Source organism: Coturnix japonica, chromosome 4 (genome assembly GCF_054131305.1).
Source record: "Coturnix japonica strain WE chromosome 4, WE-NBRP24, whole genome shotgun sequence".
NCBI classification, from domain to species: domain Eukaryota; kingdom Metazoa; phylum Chordata; class Aves; order Galliformes; family Phasianidae; genus Coturnix; species Coturnix japonica.
Window position 1 is genome coordinate 80,344,638 of NC_140666.1, and position 13,822 is coordinate 80,358,459.

At 36.3% G+C, this 13,822-nt stretch overlaps 2 protein-coding genes across 60 annotated transcripts in view; both read right to left on the reverse strand.

The window, feature by feature from the left end:
* C4H4orf50 (chromosome 4 C4orf50 homolog) overlaps positions 1 to 7,982 on the reverse strand; it is a 67,960-nt gene extending 59,978 nt beyond the window's left edge. For 12 of the 16 annotated variants that reach the window (XM_085547292.1, XM_085547289.1, XM_085547287.1 and 9 more), the window contains exons 1-4: positions 7,842 to 7,982; positions 6,629 to 6,780; positions 5,591 to 5,729; positions 3,634 to 4,329 (exon numbers count right to left, since the gene is read on the reverse strand). In XM_085547292.1, coding sequence (XP_085403418.1) covers positions 3,634 to 4,329; positions 5,591 to 5,729; positions 6,629 to 6,657 — 864 coding nt within the window. In that variant the 5' untranslated portion in view covers positions 6,658 to 6,780; positions 7,842 to 7,982. Of the gene's footprint in view, positions 1 to 3,259; positions 3,420 to 3,633; positions 4,330 to 5,590; positions 5,730 to 6,628; positions 6,781 to 7,841 lie in introns of those variants that run through there. The other 4 variants (XM_085547286.1, XM_032444131.2, XM_085547295.1 and 1 more) reach the window with 4 other exon arrangements.
* Positions 7,983 to 9,442: 1,460 nt separating this feature from the next.
* Positions 9,443 to 13,822, reverse strand: part of JAKMIP1 (janus kinase and microtubule interacting protein 1) — a 126,265-nt gene continuing 121,885 nt past the window's right edge. For 39 of the 44 annotated variants that reach the window (XM_032444139.2, XM_085547344.1, XM_032444135.2 and 36 more), the window contains 3 exons: positions 12,962 to 13,027; positions 11,342 to 11,386; positions 9,443 to 9,936 (listed from right to left, as the gene is read on the reverse strand). In XM_032444139.2, coding sequence (XP_032300030.1) covers positions 9,904 to 9,936; positions 11,342 to 11,386; positions 12,962 to 13,027 — 144 coding nt within the window. In that variant the 3' untranslated portion in view covers positions 9,443 to 9,903. Of the gene's footprint in view, positions 9,937 to 11,341; positions 11,418 to 12,961; positions 13,028 to 13,822 lie in introns of all 44 variants that reach the window. The other 5 variants (XM_085547336.1, XM_032444147.2, XM_085547337.1 and 2 more) reach the window with 1 other exon arrangement.

Consider the following 13,822-nt stretch of genomic DNA (forward strand, 5'->3'; position numbering starts at 1 on the left):
TAAAAAGCAGATTATAAATACACCATTACTAATACAAAGGCACACAGGCACACAAGTTTCCTTTGCTATTATCTATTAACATTAAATAGACCAATTATTTCAGCATTGTTGCTGGTAGTTTATATACTTTTCTCATTCCAACATTTTCCAGTAAATATTGAGCTTCTTAGACCTTACCTTCACATTTCCTTGAGACTCTACAGCTACTTAAGTAAGAATATCTGAGTAATAACTGTGCACAATATGTTGGAGCACAGAACACTAGCAAGGCAGAGTCTAATTGTTATGTTGTTTGTTAGCATGTTGGATTCTAGGATAATTTTTCTGCTGCAAAGCAGATACCCTTAATCCTTAATGTCTGATACACTGCAGATCATGTTTCACGTGTGCCATGCTTATTTTTAGCAAATAATCAGGTTTGATTTCCTCAACAAAAAACATAATTGAGGGTGTAGCCAAAGCAGCAACAGAACAGAAACCAAGAGAGTCATTTTTGTGATTACACAGTGCTTTGCATCAAATGCCAGCTGAAAAAAGCCTCAGCAGATCAGGACTGAGCTGCAGCTTTATTGTTACACGCAGGTGGAAAAAGCAGCAACTTAAAACGAGTCTACAAATGCCACTTGGTTTTCCTCTCAATAACCAACAAGAATAATTTTAATTTCAACCCAAGTCATATCCTGCATTATTGTGACGTATCATATAGAACCATAGAATCATAGAATCACCAAGGTTGGAAAAGACCTAAAAGATCATCCAGTCCAACCATTATATCTTGTCTGGGTGGTGTGATTTGTGTGGAAACCACAAAAACTCCAGATGTCTCCCATCTTTTTCTCAGTCATAATGAAGCTAATGTTAATTCCTTGAAACATGCTCATTCTTTTCATGCAAGTTTGCCTCTATTTCCTCCCAGATATATTTTCTTTACTAATATGGGGGTTCTGGCAGAAGACTGTTATATAAAATGATGGAAAACATACAATCCTTGAATTCCAGGAACACCACAGCATGAAGCCAAACCTTCAACTCTCATCTGAGAGTTGTAGAGAAGTGTGCTGCTTGGTGTTTCTTAACTTTTGTTCACAAGGATCTTGAATAGACCCCTAATGTGTACATCCAGAAATTTTCTGATGTATAAAGACATCAGTACATGGTACTAGCTACCTTTTTGTGCATTTTCTATTCAGGCATAAGCTGCAGCTGGAAGACTGCAGACAAGATTCTGGAAATTTAATTTTCTTATTAAATTTATGTGACTACTCCCCCATGACATTCAGTTCACTTCCATGGTACCAAAGCAAAACACCCAATTGAGTTAAATAATATTGCATTAATATACAATAATAATCAGGAGATAGTTTTCAAGAATCATTGACAAGCTTGTCATTTGTTACAATATTTACTGAGGAATATCAGATCTTTTGTACTTCATATGGGTCTGACAAGCCTGTCTTCACAAATGACATTTTTCCTGGATGCAGAATAGCCACATGATCCCACTCACTCTCTCAGTGAAAAATGATGTGTCAGATTTGTTCCAGGAAAGTAACTGCATGAAATTTTGTCTTGTTATACATATAACTCCTCATTTTTAAAGCTGATGATGGAGTATGATGAGCTTAAATTGGATTTTTTTGCTATGTAATTATTTTGGCTTGAATACTACAAGACCACTGTAATGAGGTTAGGAAATTTTATGTGAGTCTAAAGGGAAAAAAAAAATCCTTTTCAGTTTTACAATACAACACCAGAGGTCTCCCTCCTCCTTTTAGAACAGAAATTGATTTTTTTTCCAGACTATTTTAAGGCACAATTTTCTACTGGAAAAATCCAGGTGAATCTGTAGCAGTCCTGAAAGCAAAGGAAAATACAACCAGCAGTGCACAAGGTTTGATGCTACTGATGCTATGTAACACAACAAGGAACACAACCTACTGTGCATCAGAAGAAAATACATTGGCTTAACATATGCTTTGGCACATTTGTTAATACCACAGACTGCCTAACTCAGTAAATTCCTAAGACAACACAGACATACGTTAATAGTTGGAAAAGAAATGGTTAGAAAACTTGGTGAAGGAAAAAAACCTTTTCACCACACTACAGAATAGAATGAAAGAGACACGGCCTGTTTCTTGAAGACATTCCACATTAGTCTTGGGCAATTGGTCATCTTGCTCTCGTAACTTCAGTTCAATATTTATTTTTTCCCTTTCTCAGATTTTTGGAAGTAATTCTTCACTGCTTATTCTCTGGTTCTGAAAGCCACCATCCCCTCTGGTTTTAGCTGGGCAGTTCCTTCACAGTGTTTTTGGCTGTGGTACCTGTGTACAACTCAGTGCAGCTCCTTCTAAATATATCTTAAGCAAGGGACATTTTTGAACCTTCATTCTTAAGAAAAAGTAAAATCATCAGGGTAAAGCCCCTGTATCAATGGTTCAAGCTTATAAAAATAAGTACAGCTGCAAGTCCTTCTTCCAACCCAGGGCAGCCAAGGACAAAAATGGCAACATAGCTTCTAAGATATCCACAGAGATCACACATGCTGCCAGTTCCTTCAGAAGGTTCTTAACATTCTTTCTCTAACTTGCTTGGGACTAAAGAGTTAGATACTGTACCAAATCACTATGTCTATAAAGATGCATTCAAGTACTAGGTTAAAAACTTCATTTCTTTTAAATTTTATGGACAGAGGGTCCTCTCTATCCTCTCCCAGTTCTGAAGTACTCACAGTGTGTTTGTTCTCCTATACTAAAGAGGTTTTGTTTGTGTTTGTTACCTCTCAGTTAACTGCATGTAATATTGTGAGAGTTCTAGGAATATCAGGTCACGATCTGAATGGGTAGTTAAGCATGAGTCTGAACTGATTTCACTTTGTTAACAAGTCCTCAGAATTAAAATACCATCTATCCCAGTGCATAAATAATAAAACCTTGTCTGTGTCCTCTCCATGAAACTATTCTTTGTCAGCAAAATGAATTGGCAGAAGCTGAATGTCATATTACAGCATATGTAGAACTTTCCCAGGCAGTTCTGGAGTGAACTGCTTGAAGCAAAGAAATCCTATTCAGTGTATTCAGAGCACATCACAATGCTGGGGAGCTGCAAACCACTGAGTATCTCAACTCACAGACTTGAATATATTATCTATCTTCCCTTGTGCTCCATTATCCAGAAAACCTCATGAGCAAGATTTTTTTTTCAACTGTGCTTTTTTCCTTCAGCATCCGGGCATGAATAAGATGTGAATACTCACCCAACCATGCATGCATTCTTCATCTGAATGGTGTCCATGAGGCAGACATCTTATAAGTTCTTCTGGGTTGTACTTTTGGTGCCAACAAAGACCTTTTGCCTTGGGCACATCACTTGAAAACTTAAGGAAACAAGGTTTGTGGAGTGCCTTCAATATACACCTAATAAAAGCAGTAATGCATTGAAACCTCAACTGCTGGTTCCAGTTGGTGTGAATTACACATTGAACTTCCAATACATCCACAGAAATAAAGCAAACAAATATAGGAAGGAGAAAGCCTCAGGGTTACATCTTCATTGCATACCTAATGAGAAGTGTAATCTGGGGTGATATGAAAATAAAACTTTATTGCACTTTGCTGTACTTTTACTTACCAGGTCAGTAATGTTGTCTGTACTTTCTGGTCTTTTAAGGTGTGAGTCCTTTTCTTCTTTCTTTTTTAGCCTCACCCTAATTTGATATTTTAAATCTTTGTTTTCATCCAAAAGCTTGTTCACTTGTTCCTGTAGGTTGATTTCAGATAGTTTCAGATTATAAACATGATGACAAGATTCTTCCAATTTTCTCCTGAGAAAGTCTTCAGTGTCCTGGGAGCACTGGAGCTGAGTCAGCAGGTCTGTTCTTTCTCTTCTGTTGTCCTCCTCTTTATCCCTTAGGAACTTCAGATTTTTCTGAAATGACTCAAAGTGGCTTTTCATGTCACGTTCCACATTTCCAATGGAGTTTTTCAATTCTGTGAGTTGCATATTAGACAGTTTACAGCTCTGTGTGCCTTCAGACACTGATTCCAGCTTCTTATGGAGAGACTGTGCCATTCCCTCTCCTAACTCAGATGTCAAAAGAGCAATATGGGCACTGAGATCTAGCACTTGCTTTTCCAGTCTAAACACCTCACCCCGAAGGTAACACTCACTTTTTCTCAGCACTGTTGTCTGTTGCTTCTGCCTTTGTTTGTAGTGCTCAAAATACTCAGATTGGCTCTTTACTTCATTTTCTTTTGTCTTCAGCTGCTCCTGAAGCCAATGTAATTTCTCCTTTTGTTTCTTCTCTGACTTCTCCTGATTTTCAACCTAAAATTTTGGTGATTTGTACAGTTAAAAATTTCATATCAAATCTAATCATCTCTTACCTTTTTTCTTAATTTTGCAATAATTCTAACCCTTTCCTCCCCTGAAAACTCAGGAGAAATATAGGAAATAAAACACAAAACAAAAAAAACACCTCAAACCAAAAACTACCCACTTTCTCTTCCATGTTCTACAAAGACTATTAAATCAAAAGAAACTTTGAACTGAAATGCATACAACCAGCTCTGAACAACACAATAACATATCCTGTACCCTGATATTGGTATGGCACTGAGATGTTACTGACAGAGAAACTGTGGTTCTTTTGAATAAAAGGGAACGAACACTTTTATAAGAGACCAAGTTTTTGCCCTTTGCCCTTCCCCATACCTGTCATCTGTCAGTTCCTTTTATGAGCCCACGGTAAAAGAAGAAAGGAACAGATGCCTTTTGAACCAGTTTCAGAAAGACTTTAGTATTTTCGTGTGCATCAAACTGTGCTTGAACACAGGGATGTACAGAGGTGAAAGAGGTCAACTTAAGGCAGAGAACGCTTTCGTGATTCACATGCTGCCCTTGTACAGAGCCACCAGTATCACATTGTCATTATGGCAACATTTAAGCAAGACTGAGGCACTGAGACATTGCTGTATTCCCTGCAGCTGAGCAGCTGTATTTTGTACAGAGAACAGGCTGCCATGGTTGTGTTGTGCTGCTGTATTATGGTGGGGAATGAAAAAAAACGATTTAATGTGGGGTCAGAGGAATAAAACCTAACTTATGGAAAAAGAATGTGTTGACTTGGGAGCAGATATCCCAAAGTTCAATGGCTCAAATGGCAGCAATAGCAGTTTTTTTGTGCGGTTGTTTTTTGTTGTTGCCGTTGTTCATTTTTTGACAATGCTGTCAAAACAGTTAGAAAAATAGAAAGTGAGGCACAGAGAGAAAATAGTTCTTCTCATTAGTCTGGTTTTACAAAATGAAAGAGCCATTTGGATATGGTACTCAGGGATATGATTTAGTGGAGGGTTTTTAGAGTTAGGGTACTGGTTAGGCTGAGGTTGGACTTGATGATCTTCAATGTCTTTTCCAACCTGAGTAATTCTATGATTTTATGATTCTATGATTCTATGAAAATGAACAAAATGAAAGCCTGAGATCATATATTGCCTAAAAACAGTCAGGTCACTGAAGAGGATTGACTTAGAAACTACTACCTTGAAGGGAACTTAAAATAGGTCATTTGAAACAATATCCTCCTTACCAAGCTCAGCAGCTCCTCCCACACTTCTCGCAGTTTCCCTTTAATACGCATGTTTGCATTTTCAAAATGGTGCACCTTCACGTTTAGTTGATCAATCATCACCAGAAGTGTTTTGTGTGACAGCTCCAGCTCTTTCATCCTGTTATATTGAGAATGAAGATCTTTGCTGAGTAAACAGTATAGTCCAGATGGATAAGCTGTCATCAGCAATACATCAATTTATTTTTATGTTCCCATTTTTCTCTCGACAATAAGATGGTAAAACTTCTTTGATTGCTACAAATAAACATTATCAAAAAGAGTCTACTGTGGTTTGCAAGTTTCACTGGAGTCTGTCAAAGACTTTAAAGACAGTGTTGTTATTCATTCTCTCTCTGCACATTTAGCATGAAAACCACAAATAATCACTCTTACCGAGATAATGTTGACTGAAGTTTTCTGTGTTATGCAATGTAAAAACTTATCATAAGGATAACAACAACTCTGTATCCAATCATTGGGTTCTGCTAGACTTGTGGTTAGGAAATTTAGATTTTATTATCTGTTGAAGCCTCTAGCTTTGTTAAGAATAGTGTCATTACAAGGCACCAAAAACTTAATCTTATTCTAATCAACTACATAATTAATGCTTATTTAGCTACAGTAATAGCATTAACATACTAAGCTACATGCATCTTTCAGAAAGTATAATTTTTTTATACAGCACAAAACTTTCAATACAAGTGCATCTTTCTGCTCCAAAATTAACTCTTAAAACTTTTTTTAAAAAAGTGATATAATCTGCAAAGCGGAATTTACACCTTATGAATATTTAAGGATGAAGTATCCTGAGAAGGCTGCCTGGCTACAGAGTCCATATCATGCTACAGAACTGATTTAAATAGTAAAAACAAAAATTTGAATAGTGTATTTCTATTCTGAAAGCTACACAAAACATTTGCTTTATTAGCCATCCTAAGGATTCTTAGAGCTCATTTGCTAGTTTTGCATGTATTTCTTGACATTCTCTAGATGCAAAAAAAAAAAGGTTTTATTTACCTATTTCTTAGCACAGAATCTGACTCCATGTAGTCCTTTAAAGTGCGTTTCAGTTTTTGCTCCAATTTCTCCAGCTCTTTTATTCTGAGGTTCAAATTCTCTTGTCCAGCACTGCTTTCATGCTCACCAGGTATGCTTGCATCTTCTAAATCCTGGAAAATCCAAGAAGTATCAATGTTAGCATTAAAATTCAGAACATCAAATCCTTCATCACTGAGCATTTTAATACAGTAATAAAATTTTTGTTGGCCAGCAGATGAAGGATGTGTGATGAAAATAATCAATTAGGTTTTCAATGTACTTCAGTCTGACTATGCTATAAGAGGCTAAGCCTCTCTAAAGATCAAATTAACAGTCCTCAGTTCTGAAAACATATATTATTTATAAGAGAGTCTCATTTCACTAACCTCAAAGCATGTATGAAAGGAGTTGCAGATCTTTGTAAAAGGTACAATTACATTAATTCATGAAGGCATTAGGTATCAAACTTTCAAATCGGGATTTTTTTCTACTAAATACAGCAGCTGATAACATGGATTACTTATCAACAATAGAATCGAGTGCATCCTCAGCAAGTTTGCTAATGACACCAAGCTGAGTGGTGCAACTGACACAGTGGAGGAAAGTGATGCCATTCAGAGGGACCTCAACAGACTTGAAAGGTGGGCCCGGATGAACTCAGTGAGGTTCAACACAGCAAAGTGAAAGGTTTTGCACTTGGGCCGGAGGAATCGCAAGCATACACACAGACTTTTTTTTGTCCTGAAAAGTACTTAGTACTGCAGCATAAAACCAAGAAATTTCTTACTACTGATCTCAGAAATCAGAAACTCATTGTTTCCCTCTTTGCTTGTACATCTGGGAGAGATGACTTAAAATCTGTGTCACAGAAAGTAAAAATCATGTGCAGCATCCTTCATGGCCTGAGTACTGTAAGCCTCTTCTCAGTCTTACGTTTGATATCAACATGCAATGGACAGTAAGACTGAAATGATACACCCAGTTTTCCAAAAGTACAAACCTGTTATTTCAAGATAGGATAAAAACATCATAATGTCATATGGACAATTTCACTCAAACCAGGCAGGTTTTTTTTTTGTTGTTGTTTTAGGAAACTGTCACGTGAACTACAATGCAATAAAACACATTTAAAAAAAACAAAAACAAAACAAAACAAAAACAAACAAACAAACAAAAAAAAACCTGATCCTACCTTTTCTACTTCTTAACAAGACCATCTCCTATTCGTGCAGAACACTTAATGTTGCAGCCACATGTTGGGTGATCATTTGTTTATGCTTCCAGTTCTATTTCCTAAGAAGGAGAAAAGCTTTGTCTGGTAGAAGAGTGCTTCTTCCCCTAGTCAACCTCTTTCCAGTTTCTATCACAGCATCAGTTTCTGATTTGATTATCCAAAGCTCTGATTACCATTGTTGTGGTCTCTCTTCAGACTAAGGACAAAACTTTTTTCCACATTCTGTCATGACAATGCCAAAAAGTTTTAACTGAAACATTGAAAAGTCTGTTTGGAAACATTCTGTGAATGTTTGTTCCTTTTTGAACAAAACATTTTGAGCAACAAATTCTTTCTCTAAAGAAACAACTCTGAAGTTTCTAACTAGTTGTGCTTTGTGTCAGGAAACAGGGTTATTCAGACACTCAAACGATCCCCAGTTTGCAAAATCTGACTGAAATAATGTTGTCAAGTGCTCCAGCTTATTCAGCAGATATATGATCTTGGCTGGTGATTTTTCTTCTCTGATCTTACTTCAGAGCCTAAAATATTTGCGAGAGCTGGCTTCTTCTGAAGCTGCTTCCTGTTCCTCCAAATGGGAGATCAGTTGCAATGATAAATCTGTTCTTCAGCTTTATTTGTGTTGCCTTGATTGTTCCTTGCCTTATTTTTTTTCAATGCTAGCTTTCATTTTATCCAATATATTACCATAACCATCTTATTGCACTCTACTTTTTTGTTTGAGTTCAGCATGTCAGTGGGAGCAGACCTGTCTCTCTGTTGTTCTATACACAGTCCTTTTTAGCATAGAGATTTTCCATAAAATTCTAGGGAGAAAGTTGTCTTTACATGTTGTGCTTTTAATAATATTGTCAATTTGCCTCTACATTCCAGAATAATCAAAATTACCTGCTTCTTCACAATGTCTTTCCAGCCCTTGCAAGAGCAATTTTTCTTTTCCTTGGAAAGAAAACCTCACCTTCTTGATTTTTTCTAACTGTTCTCCATCTTAAACAACTGTTTTCAACTTTCATTTTTTTTTCAATCTGTGCTTCACAACTAGTTTTTCTTGCAGTTCAGGGGGTTAATGTCCTTTACTCTATATATCCAACTCTGTGGGCTTCAATTTTTTCTTCCTGGTTGCTGCTGTCAACTCTTTTGTGAGGATAAAATTTTCCCATATATTTCTTTACAAATACTCATCTGCTTATCACATTCATCTGCACACCCATATCTTCAAGTCTGTCTTTCTTCCCAAAGAGATAACTGAGGACAGCACACCACACATTCTGTTTTCTTGACCTCTCAGTCCATCTCAAAATTTTCCATTCTCCCAGGGCCATCTTCACAAATTACTGCCTTAATTTTCCAGGAACACTGAAACATTCACTTGTACCATGCAGTTCTTTCCCACTTCTCCAATTTCAATCTAATATCCTGCCTTTTCTCCAAACTTTACATCTTCTCCATGTGTGAGTTTCCAGATTCTGAATTTAATATGATTTTTGTCACTGTGGGGCTTTAAATCTCACTCTGTTTTCAACTCAGAACGGTTTTTCTTTTTTTCTATTTTTTTTGCCTTTTTTTTTTTTCTTAACCTGTCAGATATTTAATACAGAGAATTTACTGTCAAACACTTATCTTTTTATATGGATACTAAAAAGGAGATTTTGTGTTACCTGCGTGAAATGCAAACGACATTTGTTGAAAGCATGCAGTATGGAGACAAAGATCTCAGTACTGTGAGAAAACTATTTGGTAGAGAACAGTTCACATAGCATCCAGTAATTGCACTTGGTTTCTTTTCAGTGTTTGATTGGTGCATGAGTGTAAATTCTCTTTATGCTTTTTTCACTGTGTATGATGTGCTGGTCCCTTTTTGATTATCAAATCATTCCAGCTTGAAGCTACAGATTTAAAAAATCTCTAATTTTAAGTTCAAATATTTTGCAGCTTCAAGTATTATGCAAACAGTTTTATGAAAAAAATGCACCAATTTAAAGCTGCTCAATAAATATTTTCTATATTTTTGCATGTGGACTCAGCTGTTCACTCCATAGGTTCTCTTAATAACCTGTATAATAAGAGAAAAAAAGAAATACATATAAATATATTCTCAGCTTCATATAGACAAAATTAACTTTGTAATAAATGTTGGCATTCACCCAATCAAAAAGTCTTCCTAAAAGTCTATTGTTACCTTCAATATAACAAGAATGAAACTACCATTAGCAAGCAAACCAGTTTGATTGCAAGAAAGAATGTTTAAGAATCTTACCAACCAGAAACCATAGTTAGATTTCTTAAAACAGGCTTTGCTGTGTTACATTATTCAAGGATAAATTCACTGGTGGCAAAATGAATTAAAAAAAACTGTCCTCTGAACTAGAGCTTTGATGTGCTGTGAGCCCCTAGAAATCTGGAGTGGCTTTATGACTGCACAAATGGGTCCACTGACAACAATCTCTTCTTACAAGTAGTTTCCTGGATCATAATTCAGAACATATTTCAGGGAAGGAAAAGGAGCATGAAACTTACACCGCTCCATGAAGAGGAATAGGACTGATTTTATTCTAATCTCTACATATTTCTTGGTTATGTCTAATGAACAACATATTTCTTAGTCTCACAGAATTGTAGGAGTTGGAAGGGACCTCCAGAGATCATCGAGTCCAACCCCCCTGCCAAAGTAGGTTCCCTACACCAGGTCGCACAGGTAGGCGTCCAGGTGGGTCTTGAATATCTCCAGAGAATGAGACTCTTCAACCCCCTGGGCAGCCTGTTCCAGTGCTTGTTCTTGCGCACAATCATGCGGAACTTCCTATGCTCCAGTTTCTGCCCATTTCCCCTTGTCCTGTCTCCACATAATGCTGAAAAGAGTCTGGCATTGCCACATTGTCCCGCATACCTCAGATATTTATAGACCTGGAAAAGGTCCCCTCATCCTTACTGTGTTCCTGAGCACAAAGAACGTCAGTCATACTTCTTTCATATCACCTCATAATAGAAAATCAAGTTATTTCTTCCAACTTTACTTTGTGGCTTCAAGGATTTTATTAAAGTAAAATGAATCTCTTTTTTTTGCATGGGTACAGGACATTTAGAAAACAAAACTGAAAATCAAACTCTTCACCACCATTCCGTCGTGCAGGACAGGAGATAGGACCTTATAGTAATAGCTGAACTTCAAGATTAAAATGGACTTTCTCTACAGAATTGAGAAGTACCCACTGCAGTTCAGGCATTCAGTATCTTGGAATGCAAAATCAATCCTTGATAAAAAATACATGATTTTCTGCAGAAGGTTAGGAAGATAATGGATGTCATCACTTTGACCTTACAGGGGACTCTTCCTGTATGTGCAAGCAAAACCAGTAAATGCATTTCCAGGGTTTCAAAGCCTTACAAGGATGGTTCTCAAAACACAGCAAAATCTAAGAGCTAAAAACTGAGTACAAAGTAATATAAAGAATACCAACCACATGTCTTGGCTCAGTTGTGTCATCAAGGCCACAGAATGAATGCTAGTGAAAAAAACAAAAAAAGGAACAAAAACTATAAAATAAGGTCAAAAGAAAATGAGGAAAAAAGAAAAGAAAGAAGATGTAAGATATGTAACATGAAATCCAGTGACATAATTTTACAGCAGTTAATTTTTATTCATATTAATTGATTTGAGCTGAAAGTTCAGTATACCAATCTGACACTGAAAAGAGGTAAGAGGGGAAAAAATTCATTATTTGAGGACAGCTTTTGTAAACAGTAACATATGGAGTTTATGTAAAATTCAGAAAAATTAGGCTTAGTTCTGTCAAGTATGAACTCGTAATTCCATGCCTGAAAGATTTTCTGTATGAAATCGTACCCAGACAGGAGTAAAAACTATGTACAACTTCAAGGCCAGAGACTTAGTTATGAGAAAAGCACAATGTGTTTAAAAAGCACTTGTTCCTCTTGTATTGGCAGGTAGAATGAAACCAAGATTTTACATTATTGTTCTGATAGCCCCTAGAAGCAGGGCAGTTTGCTGAAGAATTTACAGGGTAAAAATACTGCCGCTCTTATCTTCTCTTTGGAAAGCATTTCACATAAAACTTAAAAATTGAATCAATTCCTGAGGGAAAGTAAAAAGCCATACTAATGATGAAGTAACTATAAGCAACGTGCTGCCCATAGAACCAGCAAGCAGGCTTCTTTATAAAATCTGCCATTCCTTCAAAAGAAAGAATTTCCCTCCACATGAAGTGCTCAGTGTCAGTGTGATGTTAATGTCATTCTCCACTTATTTACACATTAAACCTTAAAAAGAACAATGACGTACAGGTGTATCATTCACCGATGTTCTGACAACACAAATTTCTTTCAGGCATTCAAATTCTGAATGAGATTTCATCTCAAGAAAAGAAGAGTAAACGTAATACAAATAGAAGGAAACCTTGTGCTCATGTAAGAATTGAATTATATCAGAAAATGGTGAAGCCTTGAGAGGTCTCCCATCAATGTGACATTAAGAGAGAAAACGTTAACAATTTTAACTCATTCCCAGTGTTCTGATCAGCCTGTGAATATAGTATTTCTTTTCCAGCACTTTTCCGCGACCATCGCACATAAGAGCCAGCGTACATTATGCTAACTGATATTTTCCAATTTACCAGAAGTTGTCGCACCTAGTATCTATGCTACAAACTGTAATGGTTTTTGTTTTGGGAGTATTAACATTAAGAGATTTTATTTATTCTTTCATACTATTGAGGTTTGCTAAGCATTACCCGTGGGACAGGACAAAGATAGCCTCTTCTGTCAAATAAACAAATCATAATGCTGTTATTTGACCTAAACTACAATAATAATAATAATAATAATTTCTACCCATTTTAGCCTAATGACTTCCCTACTTGACAGAAAAACCCAAACACCAGATGATGATGAGTTTACAAGGGCAGAGTTTCTATTATTGCAATAAGGACTTGAACTAAAATTTGATCTTTCTTGTATTAAAATAGATCTCTCAAGAGTAGGTTAAACCCTATTAACATCAGTGTAACGGAAAAATCAGTATGAGAGAGAAAATCATTGTTATCAATCAGATTTTTATTTACCTTTTCCTCAATTTCTTTGAGTTGCCTTTTTTGAAGTTCTATTTTATCTTCTAGTTCTCGAATCCTCTGGAACAAAAAAGTGGAATAGATCTTATAGTATCTACTTTGAAAAAGATATGAATCGAAAATATGTTATTAGCTTAAAAATGAGAATAAATACCCTTTATTAATGAGCACTTCCTACTCAGTTATATTAGATGTGCAGATGGCAGGATTGCTTCACATTTCCATGAAACCTTGGCATTTGAAACAAGCTGTATCCTCATATCATCTTGTTTACAACCAGAGAGGAGCTCAACACCCATAAATCATGCTTTTAAGATAGATGCAGAGATAAGGTCAATTAGCACCCTAATTTCAAGACTAATTTCTCTGCAACTGCCAGAATGTTTCTTTTTACTTACCTACACAGTCAGCATATAACAGTTACATCTCATTTTAACCCTCTCCTTTCCTGTAAAACATGGCCATGCTTCTGAGATATTTATCCTGTACCAGAAAAAACTAAGCGCACTTAGACTTTCAGTGCCCCACCAAGATGCCATTCTGACATTCAGAGAGAATGTCTCCACCACAGCTCTCCCTAATTTTAAGAACCTTCTTTGATCAAAGCATCCCCAAAAATATGATTGTTGTTTGGTCCATGTATCTCACCTTAGACTAAGAGGATGCATTTTATTAGTATGTTCAGTATATTGTACTTCTATAGACTTTATAAAGTTCGTAATCTCTTTTTACAGGTAGAAACCTGGGACTTCCTAGTACCAGTTTCTGGGAATGAAAGAGCAACTTTATAAATCATCAGCTCTTCTTTGGAATTTACTGCCCGATCTCTCCCTGGCCTACAAAAATTTAAGGTTA